Source organism: Dryobates pubescens, chromosome 3 (genome assembly GCF_014839835.1).
Source record: "Dryobates pubescens isolate bDryPub1 chromosome 3, bDryPub1.pri, whole genome shotgun sequence".
Lineage (NCBI taxonomy): Eukaryota > Metazoa > Chordata > Aves > Piciformes > Picidae > Dryobates > Dryobates pubescens.
This window is the reverse complement of record NC_071614.1, coordinates 4,570,449-4,595,661: the sequence shown is the minus strand read 5'-3', so window position 1 is coordinate 4,595,661 and position 25,213 is coordinate 4,570,449. Positions and strand designations below refer to the sequence as shown.

Here is a 25,213-nt window from a genome sequence, read left to right as displayed (position 1 = left end):
TGTACTCCAAGCTAAAATTTGAATGGCTTTGTGGTACTCAAAGGAACATTAAGTCTGAGTTTATGAGCTCCTCTGAGGATAGAGGAGGAGTATATCTTGTTCATATTTTCTCCCCAAATGTGTTCCTTGTCAGCTAATTTTGCAGTCTCAGTTTAGGCTACAAGAATGGAAGGAGTAGGTAAGCAAAACTAATTCCTCATTTTAAATGTGCACCTCCAGGCCATTTGATAAAGCATTCAAAAAATATGTTGACATTACCCTCACAGTGTGCTTTAAGTGATTATCTCATGGAAGATTTCAGCCTCCAGAACTGGCAGCAGAAGATTCGTAACTGTAATAGTTTGCTTCCTCTCCTCTCCTCTCCTCTCCTCTCCTCTCCTCTCCTCTCCTCTCCTCTCCTCTCCTCTCCGAACCTCTCCGAACCTCTCCGAACCTCTCCTCTCCGAACCTCTCCTCTCCTCTCCGAACCTCCCCTCCCCTCCCCTCCCCTCCCCTCCCCTCCCCTCCCCTCCCCTCCCCTCCCCTCCCCTCCCCTCCCCTCCCCTCCCCTCCCCTCCCCTCCCCTCCCCTCCCCTCCCCTCCCCTCCCCTCCCCCTCCCCTCCCCTCCCCTCCCCTCCCCTCCCCTCCCCTCCCCTCCCCTCCCCTCCCCCTTGATTTTTTGTTCACACTTTCAAATACTTCAAAAGATATTTAAGAACTGGCTTATTAGTAGCTATAAATTGTTACAATCTGAAAAAAAAAGTCATTAGGTTGCTGTGGTGGGTTGAAGTTTCTCCCCAGCATTAACTTTTAAGCCAGACCAACTCAGTTAGAGGCAAATGAAGCTGTATTTATAAGCAAAAACTGCACTCTACAATGGAATGCAATGAATGTGTACAAAGTATACAGGATTTACAATATTATACAACATCCAAACAACATCCAAACCCCCCCTGGTCAGAAGACCAGAGAAGCCTGTTCCACTGACCCCACCACACCTCCCTGTCCAAGAGAGAGAAAGGAGTTGAGAGAAGGCAGTGGGTTAGACATATCCCAAGGTCAGCCAGAAGCACATTATCTTCTCCCAAGCAAAGCAAAACAGCCAAGATCAGAAGAGAAGAGAAAAGGAATGGGAATCTGAAATGTGTAGAATTGTTATGGTACAACTCCTATTGTCCCAGACATTTATCTAATTAATTTCTTTAGAGTAATATTTTAACACCCAATAGTGATTTATTTATATTTTCCTACTTTTCTGCTCAAAATCTGCAGCTGAATTTTAAAGGCATAGCCTGAAACTACCACAATTGCTACAGACCTATGTAGTCTCTTCTACCAATGCACTTAGAACCCACAACCTAAGCCACAGTAATGCACACTGCCTGTGCCAGTAATGTGCTTATAACATCTGTTACTCATTCATCAGTCTGTTTAGAAATTATTTATACATGGAGGCATAATCTGAAGTGTAACAAGTTGATTTTGCTTCAACAGGACTCTTACAGTGGAGTAAGAAATAGAGATGCTGTATAGAAATAGAAAGAGGCAAGCAGTGTGTGTAAGGCACCAGCAGCCAAATCCATCCCCAGCTGAAAAGAATTCCCTTCCTTGCCTTCTCCTTCAGTGAAAGAAGTAGCAGCCAAAGTTTCTGAAATTTTACAGAAACAGAGATTACAGATGAAACAGCAAAGGTTAAAAAGGATATAAATGCTCTGTGCTGCTTTTGCTACCCTCTGTTTTCTCTATCTGGTCTTAACAGCGGCGTAAGAGTAGTTTCTGATGATCTCCTACAGGTTTCTGCACACTTCTGTTGAAAGTGTTATGACCTCAGCTAAAATTTATAGAACCATAGACACATAGAATCGTTTTGATTGGAAAGACCTTTGAGATCATAGAGTCCAGCCATTATCTAACTCCGCCAAGCCTGGTCCTAAACCATGTCCCTCAGCACCACATCTCATATCTTGGCTCATATCCAGCTCTAGAAGATTTATGTTTTAAACATCACTCAAAACCAGAGTTTCTGGCCCTCAAGGGTGAGACAGCCCAGCAAAGGTTTTAGGAGTGGAGCTGTCAGATTCCTAGACATTTCAATTATATAAATATTTATGCATTTCAAAGCTTGCACTTGGTCTGTGTAGGGAAATCTCTACTCAGAACTTCCACATAGAATCCATATACATATACATAGAATAAACCAGGTTGGAAGAGACCTTCAAGATCATCGCGTCCAACCCATCAACCAATCCAACACCACCCAAACAACTAACCCATGGCACCAAGCACCCCGTCAAGTCTCCTCCTGAAAACCTCCAGTGATGGTAACTCCACCACCTCCCCAGGCAGCCCATTCCAATGTGCAATCACTCTCTCTGTATAGAACTTTTTCCTAACATCTAGCCTGAACCTCCCCTGGTGCAGCCTGAGACTGTGTCCTCTTGTTCTGGTACTGGCTGCCTGGGAGAAGAGACCAACATCTGTCTGTCTACAACCTCCCTTCAGGTAGTTGTAGAGAGTAATAAGGTCACCCCTGAGTCTCCTCTTCTCCAGGCTAAGCAACCCCAGCTCCCTCAGCCTCTTCTCATAGGGCTTGTGTTCCAAACCCCTCACCAACTTTGTTGCTCTTCTCTGGACTCGTTCCAGCAAGTCAACCTCCTTCCTAAACTGAGGGGCCCAGAACTGGACACAGTACTCGAGGTGCAGCCTAACCAGTGCAGTGTACAGGGGCAGAATGACCTCCCTGCTCCTGCTGGCCACACTGTTCCTGATGCAGTGGTGTTCCTGATGCAGTGGTGTGTGTATCCTGTACAAAGTGCCACAAACTTCTGCTCCTGGGGTCAGTAGTGGTATTAAGCCAGCACAGTGATTTTGGGAATCCCTGCCCAAGAACTTTAATTACTTAGTGTCCTGATGGAGTTAATTTGTCTTGTTTTTAGTGTCTCAGATATAATATTTATATACAAATTGATTCTAAAGGCTGAAGAAACCCTTTCTGCAAACTTGGAGCCATTTGCTCTGCATAAAGTTCAGTCCTGCATATGCTACTGGAGATGTTTCTGCATATGCTTGACAGTTTGTCATTCTGTATAGTATAACCTAACTTAGGATAGATTCCATAATCTGGGTTGTCCTCCTGTGAATCTGATCTCTACATTGACTAGGTTAGGTGGGGTCCCTAGCTGTGCTTCCTCATTTGGTTTGGAGGTTTTAAGTTCCCAAATTTGGAACCTATTTTTTGTTTTCAGTGTCCACTGAGTATTTCAGTGTTTGAATTCCAAGAGGAGGTGCAAACTTAGGTCCAGCTTCATTCTACCTGACTTGAAATGGAATGAAGCTGGACCTGAGTTTGCACCTTCTCTTGGAATTCAAATAAGTTACTTCCCCAGGGAGCCCTGAAGAATAGAATTAACCAGGTTGGAAGAGACCTTTGAGGTCATCGAGTCCAAAAGGCCACTGAAGGCCACTGGACAGCTAATTTCTGCCAGCTTTGAAAATCCCAGCTGAGATACAGCAAGTCAAATGTAAACGGCAGATAAAAACAAAGAAATAGATAAATAAAGAGCAACAAACCACATCTTTTTGCAAAATGGGCATGTGCTGCTAAGATTGATGCAACTCCACTCATTTGACATTCTGAAATTGCCAAGTATATACAGGTCAATTTAATCTGCATCCTCCACTGGCTTTCTACAAATGGGTCCTATGCCTGTGTCAATATGTGATGAAGGATGCACCTACAAGCATCAGGCTGCAGAATCAGTGGCTTGCAGCAGCTGCTGCAGCTCTTATGTAGAATCAGGTTGCTGTCATAAAGCCTGTGCAGATCTTAGCAATAGGAAGAAAAGAGTTTTCTGTTGGGATGGAACCAAGGAACAAAATAATTCACAGAAATTAATTTCATCTTTGGTTCTGCCTGCAGCTTCACTTAAAAGACCTGGACACTAAGCAAGAGCTGGGCTTTCACACGGAAGCCCAATGTCTGTTTGGAGAAGATGGATCTGAGACTGTGACAGAGCTGGCAGTGGTCGAGCCAGACAAGCCACCACTCAGGGGTATGTTGCTGAGGTGAAAGATAAATACACAAGCAAATGCACACCCAGAAAATGGTGAACTGCCTAATGGGATGGACACAATGGGCAGGATCATAAAGCAGGTTACATATATTCAACCCCCCATTTTTTAAAGGTTCATACAATACACCTGTGCAAAGCTTGTGGGGTCTTTAACAAGGTCTGTTCTTGAAGACCTTTTTTTCTCTTTTAAACAACTGGTGTGTTTTCATGTGATAGCTTTATTTATTTAGCTAGTTTAATTTAATGTTAGGGGGTGGTGAGAATTTTCAACCCACCACATTACCCTAGGCTAAATTACCAACCTGGAACTCTGAAGAATATGCAAAGTCCACTTAGTGCCTTTCTATTGACACTTGGTGAGGGACTAAACCCCAGATTTAGAAAGGGCATCTACAAAATCATGATGGTCTGAACTACACAAAGCAAACCCCAGTCTTTCCTGAGGTTTTCCTCAGGCCCCATTCCTGCTCCAGAAACGATTTCATCTCTGCATTTAAAATATGATCATATCTTCTTTTGTTCTGATTACATTGTATAAAATATTTAGAAAAGAACTCTCATTTCTTATCCTCTATGAGCAGAAGGCTCACTTAAAATATTTAAAACTCTCTGCATTTAATATCTAAGTGAAGGCCAGCCTGCGAATGGGAATATGTCTTAGCAGTCTCTTACAGTGTTTAATTCTTCACTTTGCTTACAGAATCCATAAAAATAAAAATCCTTTGTCATGTTGCCTCGAGGAATATGTATTATAGAGCCCATCAGCCAAAAATCATTGACAAGCCAGCCTTTGTGGTGAAGAAGAAGAATAGCAATGCATATCTGTATAAACAGCTGAGCCATTTCTCCTGAACATGGATAGGGTAGGATAGGATAGGATAGGGTAGGGTGGGGTAGGGTAGGGTAGAATAGAATAGGGTAGAGTAGAGTAGAGTAGAATAGAATAGAAATAGGAATAAGACTAGACTAGACTAGACTAGACTAGAATAGAATAGAATAGGAATAGACCAGGTTGAAAGAGACCTTTGAGATCATCGAGTCCAACCGATCATCCAACACTCTCTAATCAACTAAACCATGGCTGCAATTATCAAAAGGCCTGACTGAACCAGAATTCAGCTAATCCAGAACAAAAAGTGGATTTCCTCTATTACATCTCTGGGTTTTTTCCTTTGCTAAAAGGGTGTTGGAGTCAATAAATCCTAACTCAATGTAAGACCTCTAATTCCTTTTTGCAAAGCCTGGTAAAAGCAGTGTGATTCTTTCAGCTGATTTCAGTGACCACTGGATAGGTCTCCAGAACTACAACATTTTCTCTTTTTTTTTTTGGTGTGTGCATAAACATGGATCTTTGCATTGATTCCTAAAGGATTTTTCATTTCATTTCTAATGTGAAGTAGCCATCAATCCATGCTGAACTCCAAGAGAACATTAACATCAATTACTATAACTCTATGCCCTGATCTTGAGCTTGAAATAAATCTTTTGCCTAAAATAAAGGGGTTTATAATGTTTGGTGATTACATTGTGCAAGAGGCTGACTTGGTAATGTTCTCTGTCACTGGTTTTTCATGACAGAAGTTCTCTACTCGATCAGTGTTCGCACAGGAACATTGCCTGCATCAGGGACTGATGCAGATGTGTTTCTCACAGTATTTGGAGAGCAGGGAGATTCCTGCAAAAGGAGACTAAGGCACTCAAGATTTGAAAGAGGACAGGTTAGTACCAAGTTATTTTCCTTACATGTTTGCTTTATGTGTCTTCCAACATTTTGGTTTAGATGAGCTGGTTTTGACTGCGGACAGTGAGAGTTTTCTTCTGCTAAGATACTTAGTATCTGCATGTTCTTCCTTGGGCAATAGGTTCTTGGCAAAGGGCTGAGATGGAAAAACATTCTGATGATACTAAGTTATTTAAGGTGATAAATAGGAAAGTTGGTGGCAGTGCCTGCAGAAGGACCTCATGCAAAGTGACTGGGTGGTAAAATGGCAGATGAAATTCATTGCAGCTAAATGAAAAGCAGTGGTTATGAGAGGGAAACCCCTTTAAAATGCATGGAAAAAAACAAAAAAGAAGATGGGTTCTGAAACACAAAAGTGACCTTAGCATTAGGAGAGCTCTGTAATAATGTCAGCCCAGTGCTCCTTAGAGGGAAAACAAAAGGAGAACAGAACAGCTCTAATGTTTAGCCATTATTAGCAAAAAAAAACATGGTCATGACCCCAGGTAAGTTGTCTGGTGTAATTGCTTAATAGATGCTTTGTTTTGTTCTGATTCACTTGCCTCAAAAAGTGCAAGAAGAATGTTGAGTGCTATGAAACATCTTCCATACAAGGAACAGCTAAGCAAACAAGTACTGTTCGGCCTGGAAAAGGGAGGATGAGAGGCAGGGAGAGGGAGATAAGGAATATCAAATGGCATAGAGAAAATGAGTAATTCTGTTTTCACATGAAATACAAGGGCTCAAGAACATTAACTGAAACTTGCAGGTGGCAGATTGAAAACAAAAGGAGGTGGTTTTTTACACAGTGCATAATTAATACATTTTACTTTCTGGCACAAGATGCTGCAGATGGTAAAACTCCTGTTGGTGCAAAAAGCCGTTGCACATTGTCATGGAAGATAGCTCTCCACTGAGGGCTGTTAAGGGCAAAGACACAATCTCTGGCTCAGCAAATCTCTGAACCACAAACTGCTAAAACCTGAGAGACTTTATATTCAAGAAGCATCTCTATATATTTCCCCTGTTTTGCAAGTCTTCCCTAGAAACCTGTTATTGGTAGCTGTTGGCAACAGTATGCTGGACTAGATGGATCTGTGGTCTGACATACCAGTCTTACAGCCTTTTTACATAGGAGTAGAGTAGTAGAATAGTTGGAACAAGGTTTCAGTGAGAGTATCTGAGACTAGGAGGTGAAAGGAAGGGATGTAAAGGGCAAGCTGTCTTGAGAGACAAGATTACATCAGCAATATCCCTGGAAAGTATGGAATGGACAGGCAAAGAAAACAAAGTTAAGGAAACTTGAGATATGAAGAAAAGGATTCTCTCCTTGACTGTTAAAGGACTGGAATATAAGGAAAAGCCAAGGAGACAGAAAACTGCAACAAAGTGTAAGTAAAGAGAGGCAAGTCGATTTCACTGCTACAGAAAGCAAGGCTGGCTTATGTTTAAGTAATTGTAGGTCTGAGTTTTTCATCAGAGTAATGGGTTAAATAAATTTTGCCCAACTGAGACTTTATCTAAAGCAAAACAATTTAAATGAAATCGTTTTAGCTTTCATTAATTACACTTTCAGTAGTATGTTGAATGCAGTTCCAAATGTCTCTGTACTGGGGGGGGGAGGGGGACAGAAGAAGAAATGTAATGACATCAATCTAAACTATGTTCTTGCTAATGCTGAGGGAGTAGGCAATTTAATGTATTATTATGGGAATTCATTGATAACAATGGGCGATTATGACCACTGTTGTCTAATGACTGCTAATTAGTATCACAAAGAATGAGCCTAATGATAGGTCCCTTTTCCAGATAGAGTTAGCTGTGAAGGAAGATGAATATTAGCAATGCAGGCTATTTCCTCTAAGTCAAGGGTCATGTAGACTGACAGGAAAATTATATTTGGCTCAGGAGTACAAAGAATGAAATTAAAAAGCAATGAGTGCTCCCTAAAAGTTATTTGCTAAGTGTTCCTCACAGCTAGATCTTATTTTGGGCTACATATGCATTAAAGTGATGGGGTAGAACTTGCCATGGTAACTGTTTGAGGAGATTGTGGGCATAACAAGGTAGGAATGCTGGAAGTCCTCTGGCTGTGATAGGAATAATAACGCTGATGCTTTCTGAGCACACTGTAAGGAATGGTCCAACACTGTCAGGAGAATGGAGCAGATGACATAATTCTTTCTCCAAATCATCTCTTCCTTTGTTACTTTCTGGTCCTCATGCTTTTTCCTGCCTGGTGGCAAACTGGTTGGCAACAAATAAAAATTATAACGTCTGCTTCTACTATCCATCTGGGGTTTTTTAATGTCACCCACACACATGCCCATGTATCTACCCACCCACTCATATTATCTCTTGCACAGAACACATTCATTCTCTCACTCACATAAGCTATTCATCCCAAAATGCACTGGTGCAGTTGCCATTTAGCTTTTGTTTACTGGTAGCCGTAGCAATATTTAAACAGATGTCTATTTACATCCAAAGAGCACATCAATTCTTGCCTGCACGCGTGCACAGCCTTACTTATAGTTTCTAATGTCAGTATCTTTGTTTGCATAGTCATCAGCAGTGTCAGTATTGCTGCTCAGAGTTGAATAATGCCCCATTTCCCATTTGAAAAATAGGATGTCTTAGAACATAAAAGACTTTGAAATGTTTCCAAATAAAATGCCTAATCTAAACTAAAGTTCAATTTGCTAAGCCTGTCCTGATCACTTGAAGCACTCCTTCTGTTTTGGTTATGAGGGATTGGTTGAACTTCAGATTTCATGAGATACCTGCAAGTAAATCAATGATCATTAATGATCAGACTTTTCTTTCTACCTATAAGAGTGGAGGTTTTCATCATAAAGCCCAGGATCATGAACAAGGAAAAAGTTACATATTCAGGGATCCACATCTTTTCTGAACAGGATCTCCAAATCAGTCCCTAATATACTTCTTCACTGTCAGAAAAGAAAAAGAAAAAAGCACTTCAGCAGCAAATGCAATGTCTTTCCAAACAAACTTAGAGCAGGACCATAAAAGATGTGATTTAATCAGTTTGCTGTTCATTTTGCTGTTGCCTTCTCAGGTTTGTCTCTCTGAAATGAGAGCAGTAGACCTTGGACAGTTATGCAAAGTGCTTGTTCAACACCATGACGTGGGTTATGGAGCTGGATGGTATCTGGACCAAATTGTCATCCAGGAATCAGGCAAGACCGATGGCCAATATGCATTTCTTTGCCAGCAGTGGTTAGACAGTGGAGTTGGTGATGGACAGGTGGAACGAATGCTGAAACTTCTTGGAAAAGTCAGGAATGGGAAGCTGACAGGAAAGATTTCAGGTAAGGTTTGAAGCCATCAAAGCTCCTTCCAGCTTTGAATTGCAATTCATATTATTCTTCAGGTTATTTTTAAGACTGAACCCACAACAGAGAAATAATGTAGCTCAGATGCGAGTTTCATCTCTCCCACAAATCATCTCTCCCACAAATCATCTCTCCAAGCACTTTCTAGAGCTGGTAAATACAATTATAATGTTGAGGGAAGAAAGACTAGAGCAGAAGGGGGGTATTAAGTGATGGAGGCAATGAAGGGAGCTATGTTTTTAGTTGAGACTAGAAAAAAAAGCTGAAGCAGAAAGAGGTAGGTTGCTCCATATGGCAATCAATGCAGAGCAGAAGGCTCCTGCAACAGCGATGAAATCACAAGAAGAGATACAAAAACTCTCTGAGCAGAATGAGATTTTCCCTTATGTTCCTATATTTGCAGAAAGCAGTTGCTTTTATTTGCAGTTTTCTTTTTTTACTTACATCAATGGCACAAGTTCTTGCAAACAACTAGTTGACCTGAGCCTGATATCCCATTCATATTGTTTAATGGAAAAAAAAAAAGAGATCATAATTCACAAGCAACTTAGACACAGAAAACTTGATGTCTTTTTTTTTTTGCTTTACCAGGGTGCAGGATTTCTGAGCTCTCTCACATGTCTTTTTTTTTTGAAGAGGTGTAAAATGTTGGTTTGGGTCCATTTATGAAATATGAATCAGAACTGATAGACCAAACTATGCAAAGTTTAACTAATCTGAAGGTGTGAATTTGCATTCTGTATCAGCAGGTCTTAAACTGATCTTTATCAGTTTCTGTGCTCATGGACATTTCAGTTTATGCCCAGAGAGTTTTATGTTATACATAGTTGCAGCCACGGTTGGTGGAGTCTGTCCTCATATTTAGCTACCTGTACACAGTCCACTAGCAAATATATCATCTAAAGAAACAGAAAAATAATGTCTCAGAGACAACAGGAGGGCAGAAAACCAGTGCAGAGGGGTTGGACAAGATGACCTTTTAAGGGTCCCTTCCAACCTGATGCAATCTGTGAGTAGAAGAATAAGATAAGCAGCTAGAGAAGTGATGCTTTCAGAATAAGCAATAGCTGTATTGCACCACTGCAAGCATCCCAGGTCTCTAAAAAAGTAGATTCCATAGGTGCCCTACATAATCCACAGAGCGAGGCAGGCTTCTCCTGAGGGTAATTCAGAAAAGCCCAAGGTTGGTCAGAGTCTATTGCATCTTTCTTCCCTGATAAGGAGTGAGAGAAATCTTTCATCCTTGTTTATGCACTTTAACCAGTGTCTGAATGTAGCTATCTAAAAACTGTCTAAAATTTCCTTCCTCTGTTTCCCACACAGAGTCCTCAAAAATCTGAGTGCAGACTTGCTGGTATTTTCCAGTCTATGCTTATAAATACTCAGCTCTCTGTCTATTTTCAATAGCTGGGATGTATAGCAGGGTGTATAATAGATACAGCTTTAGAATAGCTTTAGGAAGGATATGCCAACTATACAGAGAGCCTGTAAGGAATGGAGAGGGGCCGGTTCAGGCTGGAACAGCTGTAGTGAAGACACGATGACTGGGAATATGGCAAGACTTTTGTTGTGAAAAGGTATTTTAAAAGCTCAACATATTCAGACTAGCAAATTAAATGGACACAGTTGTGATCCATCAAATTAACAGCAGCTTGCACATCAAGGAGGGAAAGGAGTTATTTCAGATAACAGACAAAGTTGTCATGAAAATAAATGGCTTTCAGCAGTCCCTTAGTGCCATTCTGAGGGAATGAAAAGATTTCTGAGAAAGCAAGAATGAGTTTTCAGCAGACCTCTCTTTAGACTTACCTGAAGAGAAGGAAAGAAGCTTTATGTGGCTGCTTTTAAGCTGGATCTTAACAAATTTATCAGAGATGATACAATATAATTGATGTGTAATATCAATGTGTGGCACTGTATGATCCAGCAGAGAGAGTTCTTCAATTCAGTCTTACTAGATAGCTTTACACTGATAGTTTAAAGCCTTAATAGATTAGTACTAAAGAGCCAGAAAAATCTTGGATTATATCACTGGGGTCATGATAAATTTTCATTTGACTTCCATTTTTTTAATGGATATCATTGGTTACATCTAAAGTTCATAGACATGAAAATTGTAGCTATTTATGATTATCCATAAAGCCATAATATATGAAGTTACTTTAGGTTATTTTAAGGATGGTTAGTACTAACCCTTTACCTTCACTAAGTCCTGAATTGATGGCACAGGTCCTCACCTCATCTAGGGTAATAAAGCTTTATTTGCATTAGTTTATAGCAGGAGATAAAGATTTGCCTGTTGTGGTAAGGGTGCTGGACTTTAGAGGCCTGTGGACATGAAATCAAAAAGTTACTGCTTCCATTACTCAGAGAAAAACACCCTGCTTTACAAATGAGCTGTTTGAAATGATTCAACCCCTGTTTTGCCTCACTTTGCATAAAGAGAGAGCAATTGGTCATGCTGCAACCTGCCCCAGTCCAGGTAACCAAAGCCTCTCTGTAAGAGCCACGAGACTTTAAAATGGAAAACATGGGTTTGATAACCCTGATTTTTCCATATATTCTATTAACATGAATTAAAAATGTCACAGCCAGATAACTCAGTGGGATTTGTTTCAATTTGTTGGGTTTTGGGTTTTGTGGGTGCAGTTTTCAGATCCTGAAAACTCTCTTGCTGATTAGAGGTTTAACTAAATAGCCACTCGCTATGGAGCTGCAGAAGTTACCCAGTAGCCTACCTGACAGCAGCTTGCAGCCTTTATGACCCTTCAGATGACTGCCAATTCAACTAGAATGTTGAAGAGATAATTTGAGTTGAATTGAATTGAATTGAGTTGAGTTGAGTTGAGTTGAGATGAGTTGAGTTGAGTTGAGTTGAGTTGAGTTGAACTGACCAGGTTGGAAAAGTCCTTTGAGATCATCGAGTCCAACCTATCATCCAACACCATCTAATCATCTAAACCATGGCACCAAGTGCTGCATCCATCAGGTGCTTCAGTTCAGACCTCTAGTTTGAACTCAAGCTACTCTTCTTTTTCAATACAACTTTGCATTAAAAAACCCAATAAAGATAAAAACAGTTGGGTTTGAGTGTTTCCTGTGTCCCTAAAGTGAGCAAATCTAAGTGCTGGAGTATTTTTAATCCCTCAGAGAACATCACTTCTTCACAGGAGAAGTGAGTAAAGTTTTGTACTTTGCTGGTATGATGATTGTGGTGATCTGCTATAAAAATATCACATTTCAAGCTTGGAACCAGTTTGTCTCCCCCAGTATCTTGTTATAGAATACATGTAGCAAAATTTCACATCCTTGTTGAAGTAGCTTCTCAAAAAGTCAAGATGAAAAAACACTCTCTCCTGACCAAGGCAGACCTGATGTGCAGCACTGCCTAGTAGAAAATATGCTGCTTTCAGTGGTAATTAGTATGGGGAAGGGGGGGAAATCAAAAGGAAAAATACTTTTGAGGAGAAAAAGTCAACAGATTGACATAGCTCGGAGACCTTATTGTGGCCTTACAGTCTCTGAAGGGGGCTTACAGGAATGCTGAAGAGGGGCTTTTTAGGATGTCAGGTAGTGTTAAGGGGAGTGGAGAAAAAACAGAAGTGGGTAGATTCAGTCTGAATGTGAGGAAAAAGTTCTGCACCATGAGGGTGGTGAGACACTGGAACAGGTTTTCCAGGGAGGATGTGTTGGAAGCCTCATCCCTGGAGGTTTTTAAGGCCAGGCTGGATGTGGCTGTGAGCAACCTGCTCTGCTGTGAGGTGTCCCATGGCAGGGCAGTCAGAACTGGATGATCCTTGAGGTCCCTTCCAACCCTGACAATTCTATGATTCTGTAAGTCTCTAATATGGAGCTGGCAACCTTGTCTGTGCAGTGCTGTTGGACTGGTCTGTATCTAAAAGGTCAGATAGTACTATGGAAGGGCTGCTGTCCAAATCTGCTTCTCACTACATGAGTGATAATGAGTGAACCTGTTATATGTCAGTGCAAAGGGTTGCTAGTCGCTCACTAACTCAGGGTTAATTATTTTGGATACTTAGCTAACCCATTCATTTTTCCTTCTTTTTTTCAACAGGGACTTGGGATGTCCTTGTCACAACTGGTAATACTACCTCTACTTCCACGAATCCTAAAATGTCTCTAACTGTGTGTGATGAAAAAGGTGCCTGTACTTCAGTCATTTTCCCCAAAGGATCTCTTAAAAAAAAACAGATTTTTGAGACTTCAATTGAACTAAATAAGAAATTCAATACCATATTCAAAGTTCGCCTGGAAATTGAAGAAGCTGAAGAAGGAGAGACTTGGCATTGTCGTGAGGTATAACCAAGCTGGTGAGGGGTTTGGAGCACAAGCCCTGTGAGGAGAGGCTGAGGGAGCTGGGGTTGCTTAGCCTGGAGAAGAGGAGGCTCAGGGGAGACCTTATTGCTGTCTACAGCTACCTGAAGGGAGGTTGTAGACAGGCGGGGGCTGGTCTGTTCTCCCAGGCAACCAGCACCAGAACAAGAGGACACGAAGGTCTCTTTCAACCTGTTCTGTTCTGTTCTGTTCTGTTCTATTCTATTCTATTCTATTCTATTCTATTCTATTCTATTCTATTCTATTCTATTCTATTCTAAAATACAAATGAAAGCAATGAGTTATTATTCCCCTGTTCTGTTTTGGTTTGTTTTCATATTCTGTGGTTATTGCTCCCAGTCTCCAGCTCTGTCTGCAATGATGTCATTTTTCATTTACAAAAGTAAGTGCAGTTGATAACAACATTTGTAGAGGGATAACTTCAGAAACTGCTCAAAACACTTCCTGGGATAGCTATGGATAACAAACATCTTGTAAATGGAGGTGGGTTTCTGCAGGGCATACACACAGCTGTGCCATCATCCCTAGCAGACCCAGCAGTGTCTTTTCAGCACTGCACCCACTGGCATACATTGCAGAATTTGCATAACTCCGAACTGGCTGTTACGTGTTGTACACCCAATGATCCAGGGCAAATAATTAAGCCAGACACTAGAAATGCCTTTTGAGGAAAATATCTGCCTTTTAAGTTGGCATGTGAAAAAAAGAAGTGAATAGCAAAAGTGACAATCTTGCTTCTGATGTCCAAGATGCTGAAGCTAAAGTCTGACGTCGCGCTGAAATCGCTGTGGCACTTCACGATACACAAAATATCTTCATCCTCTTATGCTGGCAAAAGAGAAATAAGTCTAAGGGCAAGAATCTTTTTGTTGCTGTTGTTCAAATTGCAGACACACTTTTGTCTGTCAATACTTGCATTCTGCTTTCAATACAACCTGGTTTAAAAAAAAGCCCCAAACAAAACTTTCCCTTCTAACACATGATCTTAGTGAGCTGAACCCCACCCCCCGACATTGAAATGGTAGGCAGGTTGTCAATTTTGCCTTTGTAACCAGGCAAAATTGTCATCTAATAAACCTGCTGATGAAATTAAGGCTGTTTCTTGAATGTGGCAGGTAAAAATTTCAGAATGGCAACTTGGCAGGTGAAAAGAGTGCCAGCGATTCTTCTGGTTTACTTCATTAGCTCACAACATGGACTCAAAGCTGAGCTGGGGGGGGGGGGGGGGGGGAGGGGCAGGAATCAACGACATTTATATAAGTAAGAAAAAGATGCACATTTGCTTTGGATAGGATTAGAAAGGGAAAGGCCACACCTTGAGTCCTGGGCCCCTCAGTTTAGGAAAGATGTTGAGTTGCTGGAATGCGTCCAGAGAAGGGCAAAGAGGCTGGGGAGGGGTCTGGAGCACAGCCCTGTGAGGAGAGGCTGAGGGAGCTGGGGTTGCTTAGCCTGGAGAAGAGGAGGCTCAGGGGAGACCTTATTGCTCTCTACAACTACCTGAAGGGAGGTTGTAGCCAGGTGGGGGCTGGTCTCTTCTCCCAGGCAACTGACACCAGAACAAGAGGGCACAGTCTCAAGCTGCACCAGGGGAGGTTTAGGCTGGATGTTAGGAAGAAGTTCTTCACAGAAAGTGTGACTGGCCATTGGAATGTGCTGCCTAGGGAGGTGGTGGAGTCACCATCACTGGAGGTGTTCAGGAAGAGACTGGTTGAGGTTCTGGATGCCATGGTTCAGTTGATTAGGTAGTGTTGGATGATAGGTTGGACTCAATGATCTCAAAGGTCTTTTGCAACCTGGAATATTCTATTCTATTCTATTCTATTCTATTCTATTCTGTTCTATTCTATTCTATTCTATTCTATTCTATTCTATTCTATTCTGTTCTGTTCTGTTCTGTTCTGTTCTGTTCTGTTCTATTCTATTCTATTCTATTCTATTCTATTCTATTCTATTCTATTCTATTCTATTCTATTCTATTCTATTCTATTCTATTCTATTCTATTCTATTCTATTCTATTCTATTCTATTCTATTCTATTCTATTCTATTCTATTCTATTCCTCTGCTTTAGGGTATATTGGGGTTTCAGGGAGACTGTTCAATGGATTCCATAGCAGGACTGCCTGAATCCTTGTTTGAAATAACTAGGTTGGTATAAGAGGTTGTAGGTAATGCCTGTTATTAAAGACAGGCTAGCAGTCTATTTACACTGCTGGTTAGAACCAGGAGGTAATTTCTTTGCTATTTTATTTTGATTTTACAAGATTGCACCTCACAGAGAGTCTGAGATTTCCCCCTTCTATCACAAGTGCAGGTGCAGTTGGTTGAATTCCATATTTAGAATCAGAATTCATTTTTCTAACCATAACTGCAAAACAATTCTGGGGACGTTTTTGAGGAAATTGAAATAATTATAAAATAATGCCCAGACCAAAATTAATTAAGATATGCTTAGTTTCTGAAGCACATAATAGCTTTATTCCTGCTTCTTTCATATCTTGAGAAAAAAATAATAATAATAAAGCACAGTAAATGAAATCTGATTTCCCAGAGACTGTTCAGGAATGCAGATGTTAGTATGAAAAGGAAACTGTATTAACATTCCACCTTACACTGCGTTTTAGGAACTCTTTTCAGTGTGTCTGTCAGAATGAAAAATAATAGGAGCTTTGTGAAGGCAAAATAAGGGTGCCATCTCCTAGTGACAATTGCTAACCAGAGATGGTTGAGCTTCCTGGGTTAAGGGTTAAGTCATAGAATCATAGAATCAATGAGGTTGGAAGAGACCTCAAAGATCATCAAGTCCAACCTGTCACCACAGACCTCATGACTACTAAGCCATGGCACCAAGTGCCACATCCAATCCCTTATTGAACACCTCCAGGGATGGTGACTCCACCACCTCCCTGGGCAGCACATTCAATGGCTAACAACACTCTCTTTGAAGAACTTTCTCCTCACCTTGAGCCTAAACCTCCCCTGGCACAACTTGAGACTGCATCCTCTTGTTCTGGTGCTGCTTGCCTGGGAGAAGAGACCAACCCACTCCTTTTAGTGAGTTATGAAGTCATGTGTCCCGAGAAGTGCAACGAGGCTGGTGAGAGGTCTGGAGCACAAGCCCTATGAGGAGAGGCTGAGGGAGCTGGGGTTGCTTAGCCTGGAGAAGAGGAGGCTCAGGGGAGACCTTCTTGCTCTCTACAACTACCTGAAGGGAGGTTGTAGCCAGGTGGGGGTTGGTCTCTTCTCCCAGGCAAGCAGCACCAGAACAAGAGGACACAGTCTCAAGCTGCACCAGGGGAAGTTTAGGCTGGAGGTGAGGAGAAAGTTCTTCCCAGAGAGAGCTGTTAGGCATTGGAATGTGCTGCCCAGGGAGGTGGTGGAGTCACCATCCCTGGAGGTGTTCAAAAAGGGTTTGGATGTGGCACTTGAAGCCATGGTTTAGTAGTGATGAGGTCTTTTGAGGTCTTTAAGTGACAGGTTGGACTTGATGATCTTTGAGGTCTTTTCCAACCTTATTGATTCTGTGATTCTATGAGGAAATGTATGAGTGAAATCTCTGTGCCCTTTTCTAAACAGAGTTCCTTCCTGCAATACATTTTCACATATTTTGTGTTATCTACTTTTAAATAGTTTAGAGACTGGTACTTGGTGTCTGTGTGTAGCTGGTAGTACTCACAGGGTAGGACACCTCAATGTAAAAATGGAATTTCCCACAGCAAGAACGAAGCCGTTCAGCTCAGGATCACCCTTTCATTCCATTCCACACAAAACTCCATGGAGATTTAAAATATTTAGTAACATACTCTAAATATTCACACCATACATATGTACAGATAGAGATGCATGCCATAAATTCTTAATTTCTGTTTTGCAGCTTTCCCAGAAACACTTCATTTTCTTTCTCCTGTTACTTAGGAGGAGAAAACATTCTGCACTGAAAAAATGTTGTGGCATATTGACATTTCTCACAAGCTGAAATGGGCATATCAACACTTCTTCTGCTTCCATATGCTGAAGGAATAGGTTGCATAAAGGATTATTTTTTTTAACCATTCCAAATACTTTTCCCCCCTCCCCCCCCCCACTTTCTGCAGTCTCTACAGCAATACTGTTGACAACGTTTTAGTTATTTTTAGTTGGGGAAGATATTTACTCCTCCTCTTTAGAATAGAATAGAATAAACCAGGTTGGAAGAGACCTTCAAGATCATCGCATTCAACCCATCATCCAACACCATCTAACCACCCAACTAAACCATGGCACCAAGCACCCTATCAAGTCTCCTCCTAAACACCTCCAGTGATGGTGACTCCACCACCTCCCTGGGCAGCACATTCCGATGGGCAATCACTCTCTCTGTGTAGAATTTCTTCCTGACATCCAGCCTGAACCTCCCCTGGTGCAGCTTGAGACTGTGTCCTCTTGTTCTGGTGCTGGTTGCCTGGGAGAACAGACCAACCCCCACCTGGCTACAACCTCCCTTCAGGTAGTTGTAGACAGCAAGAAGGTCTCCCCTGAGCCTCCTCTTCTCCAGGCTAAGCAACCCCAGCTCCCTCAGCCTCTCCTCACAGGGCTTGTGTTCCAAACCCCTTTCAAAAGGCTGCTTTCAGTAACACAGGAAAATATATTTCCTCTTCTCTTTTGATATCGAGATGCTGTGGCAAAGCTGTTTGGCAGTATGGCTTTTGTTATAGTGTCCATCAGGGCACAACAGATGCTGAAGGTATTCCTTTTTTGCTCTTTGCTCAGGTAAAGCTTCAACACAGAGGAAGTAAGAATGCTCTAGAATTCCCTTTTTGTCAGAGATTTGCAGATGAAGAAGGAGGAAGAGTGGCTGAGCTTCCAGTTCTCACAGCTGGCTCTCCTTTTCCAGCAGGTTTGGCACAACTCAGAAACACTGCAAAAGATTTGGTCAGCGATGATGGCTGATTTTTCAGAGCAGTCCACAGGATTTAGCAGATAGTTTCTATTCATTTTAGCTAGTGCTGCATGGCTGGGTCCAAGCCACTCTGGTGTTTTGAAAAAGATGGATCTCAGCCCCTGTAAGTGAGCATTGTGCATCCAAGTCTGATTGGTATCACTTTGTGACACATGAGAAAGCAAGTGCACAGCGCTGGAAATATTAAAAAAGTTTTGAACTGTGCTCAGAGTTCAGCTTTTTCTCATTAATATGATTTGGCTCTCTCCCAGAGGAAACAAAGGAAATCCAGAGGAAATAACTCTCCTACTGTAATTTCAGATAAGAAGGAGATCCACAGCCCTTCACTACAGAAGCTCATCTGTTTGTGTTCTTAGAATTTCAGGCATTCTTCCTCTGTGACCTAGCAGCTGTGCGTCACCAAACTCCTTCATGCGAGCTCTGCCTTGATCACCTCAAAACTGGATTTGTTTTAGTTTGCTGTGCGTTTCTTAGTAGCTTTTATAACCAAAGTTAGTGAAGAATGGAAGAGCTCTAGTCCTAAAAGGATACTTTATCATGAGAATATCCCAGACTCCTCCAAGCATTCCCAGGAGTTATGGGTTTAGAGCAGCAGCCCAAATAACCTGTGCATTCCTTGCCTTTTCTGCTTTCAAAGCTAACCTCAAAAAAAAAAGCAGTTGGGCAGAAGCCCCTTGAAAGTGAATTTGAGAAGAGTACAGCTGGGTTACTCCCTGGAAAGGCTCTTTGGTGTGGTTTTATTGCTGGTTTGATTTTTTTGGGCTGGTTGGGTGTTTTTTGTTGTTTTGTTTGTGGGGTTTTTTGGTGTTTGTTTTGGTTGTTTGTTTTTCCTGGAAGAGCACAGATATTTAAATCTTTAGAATTGCTGCTGCTCCTCTTTCCAAGGAGCATTTAAGATGAGGACAGATGTTGTTTTCTTGACCTCTCCCCATATTTTTTTTCCCACTTTTTTTTCCCCAAATTGACTGTTTTGGCTTTGTGGCTCTTTTCTTATTTGGAGCTGTGCATTACTCTGGGAGTACAAACAGATGTTTAACGTCAACAGGCATCCATGAAATGCTCAGCTGAAGGGTTGGAAGTAAGCTGACGTGTCACAGAACACACCAAGTTTCTGGAAACCCTCTGCTGAGGACAATAACTGCAAATGGTAGAGTGTCAGTCATGGGCTGGAGCATGACCAGAGGAAATGCAAACATTGCATCTTTCTGACAGAGTTCAGCTTCATTAGAACTCCGTGAGGCCCACAGCTTTTTGAGTGTTTTAATGTACTCAGGAGCTGGAACTAGATGGTCTTTAAGGTCCCTTCCAGCCCAAATCATTCTGTGACTCTATGAACATGCAAATGCATGCAGCTGTGTGGCAGAGTGTTATTTACAGGCTTTCACAACAATTTGCTGTGTTTCTTTTTATTTCCTATTCCTTCCTGCTTATGTTTCAGACTCACTCACCACATATTTAGCTTATTAGTCCTTATAATAGTGGTCCTTAAATTTTAATGACCGTGCTTCTGTGTGCTTTTCTAAGCATTTTAATACAGCTTGGCCTTTTGATTACTCTGAGCAGGAGCAAGACTGAAAAATGGAACGCTGGTAATTTATTAAATAACATATTTTTAAACAGATTAAGCGTTGGTAAACCTTTGATCTCTTTTTTTCCCAACAGTGAAAAGCTATGTTCTCTATATCACTACGGGAGCAACCCCCGGGTCAGGAACAGATGCTGCTGTGTATGTCAAGCTGCAAGGCCTTTTGGGAGATACCGGCAGGAGAAAGTTAATTAGAAAAGGAGATGATAATTTCACAAAAGGAAAGGTATACTTCATATTCCTGCATGATATTTTGCTCTTTTAGACCCCAGTCAATTCACTTGGACTTAATGGGTGTGGGACAGAAACTGCGAAGTCCAGCTTGCAATGCTCTGGGACTCTTAAGTGCTTGTGTCTGGTTGTAGCCAAATGGGGGTTGGTCTCTTCTCCCAGGCAACCTGTGAGAGAACAAGAGGACACAGTCTCAAGCTGTGCCAGGGGAGGTTTAGGCTGGAGGTTAGAAAGAAGTTCTTTGTAGAAAGAGAGATTGGCCATTGGGATGTGCTGCCCAGGGAGGTGGTGGAGTCACCATCACTGGAGGTGTTTAGGAAGAGACTGGGATGGGGCTCTTGGTGCCATGGTTTAGTTAATTAGATAGTGTTGGGTGATAGTGTGGACTTGATGATCTCAAAGGTTTTCCAACCTGGTCTATTCTATCCTATCCTATCCTATCCTATCCTATCCTATCCTATCCTATCCTATCCTATCCTATCCTATCCCAGTCTAGTCTATCTCTATCTTATGTGGGAAATATTGATGCCTACAGAGGATGCTAACAATACTGGCAAGTTAAAAAATGACTGTATCGAGTGCTTTTAAGTGGAATTTTGCAAATATTGAAGGTTTTCAGTGCCATGCCTGTGGTTTTCCTGTGTATTTGTATTACAGTAGAACCGCGAAGAGGCTCATTTCCCTTTAACACATCTTTTCTTCCCATCCCATTCTTCAGGCTAAAGCTCCTGGTTTCTCTCCAGTCAGCCACTACGTTCCATAGGTGTTTTCTGTGGTCCTAGTGCTGAAATTTAGATTATGGTTAATTAGTCAGATGTTTTAATTGGATGTTAGTGCTACAGTCCTTTTGTCCTCACAAACTGAAGTTAGCTTTACTGGATTTCCACTTTGATCATAATTCCACAAGAGAGCAATCTGATTTCTGGATTGGTAGTTTATAATGGGAAAGGACCAGAGATGCACATCCAGAAATGTTCCCTAAGAGACCAGAAATTAACTACAATGGCCTTCATAACATGAAGGGTGTTTGTGTAGTATGTGCATCTCCTTCAGTGTGGCACAGAATTTTCCTGTCTGTATTGCAGAGTAAGAGGGAGAGCTGGCGTGTACCCATTTCTTCGTTACTTATTTGACATTTTATGGGAGCAGTGTGTGAATGTAGCACAGCATCTTTCTATTTCTAAAAGTGGATATCAGCATGGGAATATTTTATGGCCCCAGAAAGGAATAGCTTGTAGATAAGTAACAGAGAAGCACAGAAAAGTCTTGATTCACTCGTTGTGCAGTGAAAATAGAGGTGCCTGCTTAATTGCCAAAGTGTAAATTGATCCTGCAAGCAAGGCTCCTGCCTTTGGAGCAACATTTTGTACATGACATGCTTTGGAAGTTTCCCAATGTTTTCCTCCCTTTGTAAGAAAGCTCCAAAAAGACTCTCAAGCGTAGAATGTCTCTTCCTGTACCTGCTCAACCACATATTGCGCTGAGCACCCCTGCAGTTAGAGAGTCTGGACATGGTGGTTCGAGGGATTTTGGAGTATAATAGACAGAATTTGCATTCTGAATCTTGAGAGTTGTTCTGACATTTTAAAAGGTGCTTTTCCTTGCAATAATTTCCCCCCTGACTATACCGTAACAGCTAGTGAACCGGAACAGTGTTTCTCTTGGAAATCACATCAAAACATGGTGTTAGTCTCTCAGAATGTCAGGGCTGCTACAAACAACAGCTTAGCAATGCAGAAATATGTGGAATTGTTTAAATATTCAGGGGACTTTGCAGCAGATTGGAGACACGTTTCCCTCATTTAACAGGTCTTTTATCTACATGACCTGAATTACATGACAATAAAAGACCAAGTGGCTTTTTGTATCTGAAAAGTTGCTTTGTGTCTTTCCAAAGTCCTTACACCTGTGGAACCATCACAGAACCAGTAAATAATGTGCAGGATATTATTAATTCAGCAGTGAGTTCCCTCTAGCTCACCCTGTGTCTGAGGGAGCAGCACTGTCACCAAGAGAGCTGAGATTGTGGTGATCGAGTCCAAGGGGTGTGAAGATTAGTGCTGCAAGAACCATTTTCCTTCAAATTGCTATGGCATTGATGCCTTGCTTGGTGTTCTCTTAGAAACTGTAAGGCTAGACAAAGCAATCTCAGCACACTTCTTCATGCAGCTCAGCTTCCATGAAACCCTAATAGTATTTATTCATACTTCATGACTCAGTTTCGATCTGATAAATCTTACCCACTGCAAACACTTTCTCCGAGCTGAGTACACTCAGCGCAGACGTTCGTTTTGTGCCATCCTCACAGTATCTCCATATTGCTTCTGGCACCCTACATTTTTCTGCAAATGAAGTTCTTTGTGCTTCTTTATATGGTCTTTGATAGACTTGCTGTATGCTCTGTCATATGGCTGTGAGTTACCCAGATTTCCTCTTTGAAAATGTGGCTTTTTTTTCCAGATCAGTTCCATCAAAGCCAGTAAATTACACTGAATATGTTATGGCTGATATTTAAGTATTTTAATCTCAGTCAGATGAAAGTGACCAGTATTTTAAGTACTCTAAGTCACTGAAGCAGTAAAATCCCTGTGAATTCTTTACTTCATTCTATTAGTTGTTGAAAAAGATATATCCTTTATCCTGCCCTATATTTAGACATCAACTGCTCAGGTTGGTACCATGGTAACTGCAGCACATACAAAATTGTCAGTAAGAGGTGACTGTTGGTGCTCAGTTTCAGAACTCACTTACAGATTAAGCATTGGCAATTAAAACAAATTACTTCAGGGAAGAATCCCCGTGTGCCAGAATACACTGAGAAGGGCCAGAATGTGAGACCAGAAGGAAGAGAACATCCCTTTGCAACGCCCATGCCTCATCAGATCTAGAATGCTGCTCTTCTGTAACTGCAGATAAACCTTCTCTTCTGGAAAGCATCTTGGACAAAATCTTTAAGTAACTGAAAAATGCCATTGATCCAAATGCATTAACCACAGTGGCAGGCTGCTGGCCACCTTATTGTAGTACAGAAGTGAACAGTGGAACGGTCTGGTCATCAAGCAGAAGGATTAATCATATGGAAACTAGGAAAAGATGGAATACCACCATCACAGTGAAGGAAAGACTTGTGGAGGTTGTCAGAAACTGAGAGAAGAAATGCAGACAGAACATAACTAAAGCTTTATAGAACACCAGGAGGCTGTGTTTCTACTCCTTAAGTCTGCTGGCACAGTGACACTTACCTTACACATTTAAGTGCTTGTTTAGTTTGAGCAATTAATATTGTAAATATTTTGGGATTTCTTTTTCACTTGATAAAATGTGAGTGGGGAGAAGCACAATGTGCCTCCCTGTGCTAAAACTCTTTTGTTTTCTGTGGAGTTTCTCCAGATTAACAACTGAGATCAAAATAATCAGGCAGTAAATCGATAGGTTTGCTAAGCTTAATAGAAAAGGTCCTTTATCTAGACATTCTAACTCCTTTTCCAATAAAAGCCTATTAAAATGATAGTAACATTAGCAGTATGGGAAATCACTTGTGCATACAGGTTGATGAAATTAAGCATATGGTGTGTCTTGACTTGCCATTTTCAGTTCTGCTGGGAGTGTCGTCATTAACCAACCATCAAGTCTCAATACTGAGCCTATAAAATGATTGGCATTTGGAAAGGTAAATATTGCAGTGTGACTGTTCAAATGCTGCTTCTGTTACAAGAGCTATTGCAGCTGCTACAGACAGTGATTATGTTGCCAGCACTGACGCTGAAGGGTACTGAATAATGTCAGACTGGGCCATAGATTCAAAGAGAATGCTCAAAATGTGGGTCCCAGAATAGAGAGAAGCATCTCTGAAGAAAATATGGAAAGGAGTTAGCTACAATTAAACTTGAAATAGTCTGAAAGGGTTGCTGGGATCGTTGTTTTTAAGGCATTTTTCACTGCTAATTCCCTTATCCAAGGAATGTGCAAAGTGTCAATTCCAGGTTTGCTAGGGCAGCTCTTCTGGGTCACAGAGGATGTATGGCTCTCACGTTGTCAGTCTCAGCTGCTCAGCTTTGGAGAATATCTTTCTTTTTCCAGACAGTGCCAGCTAAAAAAAAAATAAGGTAAAAAAATTAGCAGGCTCTGCATAGACACAAATTGTCCTAATACTATTCTGAGAAAATTCAATACAAACTCTACTGAATTAGGCAATCTGCATAATCACCAATATTTAAGGTGACTTTTCCCCATTCAAATCTAATTTGTTAGTAGTAACTAAACAACAATTAATGCTTTTCCCTAAGGGAAAATGAAATGAGTTTTATCTTCTGCAGGTTTACCTATCTCCTGTGTGTTTTCTCCCTCTCTCTTTCTCTTTCTGCCTTGAGAATTAAGCCTCCAACTAACTCAAAGGGTCCCCGTTTGGAAACCAGGCAGGAGGGAGAGCATCGTCTGTCAACACCTCAAATATCTCCTGCTTTATGACTAATCCATGGTTTGCAATCAATCCACACACAAAAATATTAGCAGAATTATTGATTCCATCTTAAAAAAAAATCTAATTAAATATATGTCATCATCTGTCTGCAGGCAGCTTGCAAGGAGAAATGTAGATTCAATTTGGCGAATAAATTAGCTCCAGCAAATTGTTCATCTACCTCTTACAATTATAGTTGATGCTCCTTCCCTGCTCTTTTTTGGTCTCTGGACTACAATAAAGCTCATTACACCACATAGATTTTCAAGTGTACACATAAAGAGAAAATTAAATCCTGTCTGTGTAGTGAGTTGACTCAATTCCTGGTCTAGTTAGGAGTTTTTCACCTTGCAGTGTATCAGATGGCTGAATCCTCAGCAAATTTGGGCATGGATTTCGGAGGTTTTTTGTGCTCTGAAACAGGCTTGTTAAAATGGCACGCTGAGAAATGACGAAGCAGTGTGCCTAATGCGAAGCAAAGTGTTCACAAGTGTTTATTCAGCCCAAATGCACCT

General features: G+C 41.3%; 1 protein-coding gene across 1 annotated transcript in view; it reads left to right on the top strand.

Moving 5' to 3' along the window:
* Positions 1-25,213, top strand: part of LOC104303523 (lipoxygenase homology domain-containing protein 1) — a 125,804-nt gene that overhangs the window by 82,739 nt on the left and 17,852 nt on the right. The window contains exons 28-33 of the mRNA XM_054179471.1: positions 3,900-4,032; positions 5,632-5,771; positions 8,853-9,105; positions 13,205-13,446; positions 18,234-18,360; positions 20,086-20,234. Coding sequence (XP_054035446.1) covers positions 3,900-4,032; positions 5,632-5,771; positions 8,853-9,105; positions 13,205-13,446; positions 18,234-18,360; positions 20,086-20,234 — 1,044 coding nt within the window. The remainder of the gene's footprint in view (positions 1-3,899; positions 4,033-5,631; positions 5,772-8,852; positions 9,106-13,204; positions 13,447-18,233; positions 18,361-20,085; positions 20,235-25,213) is intronic.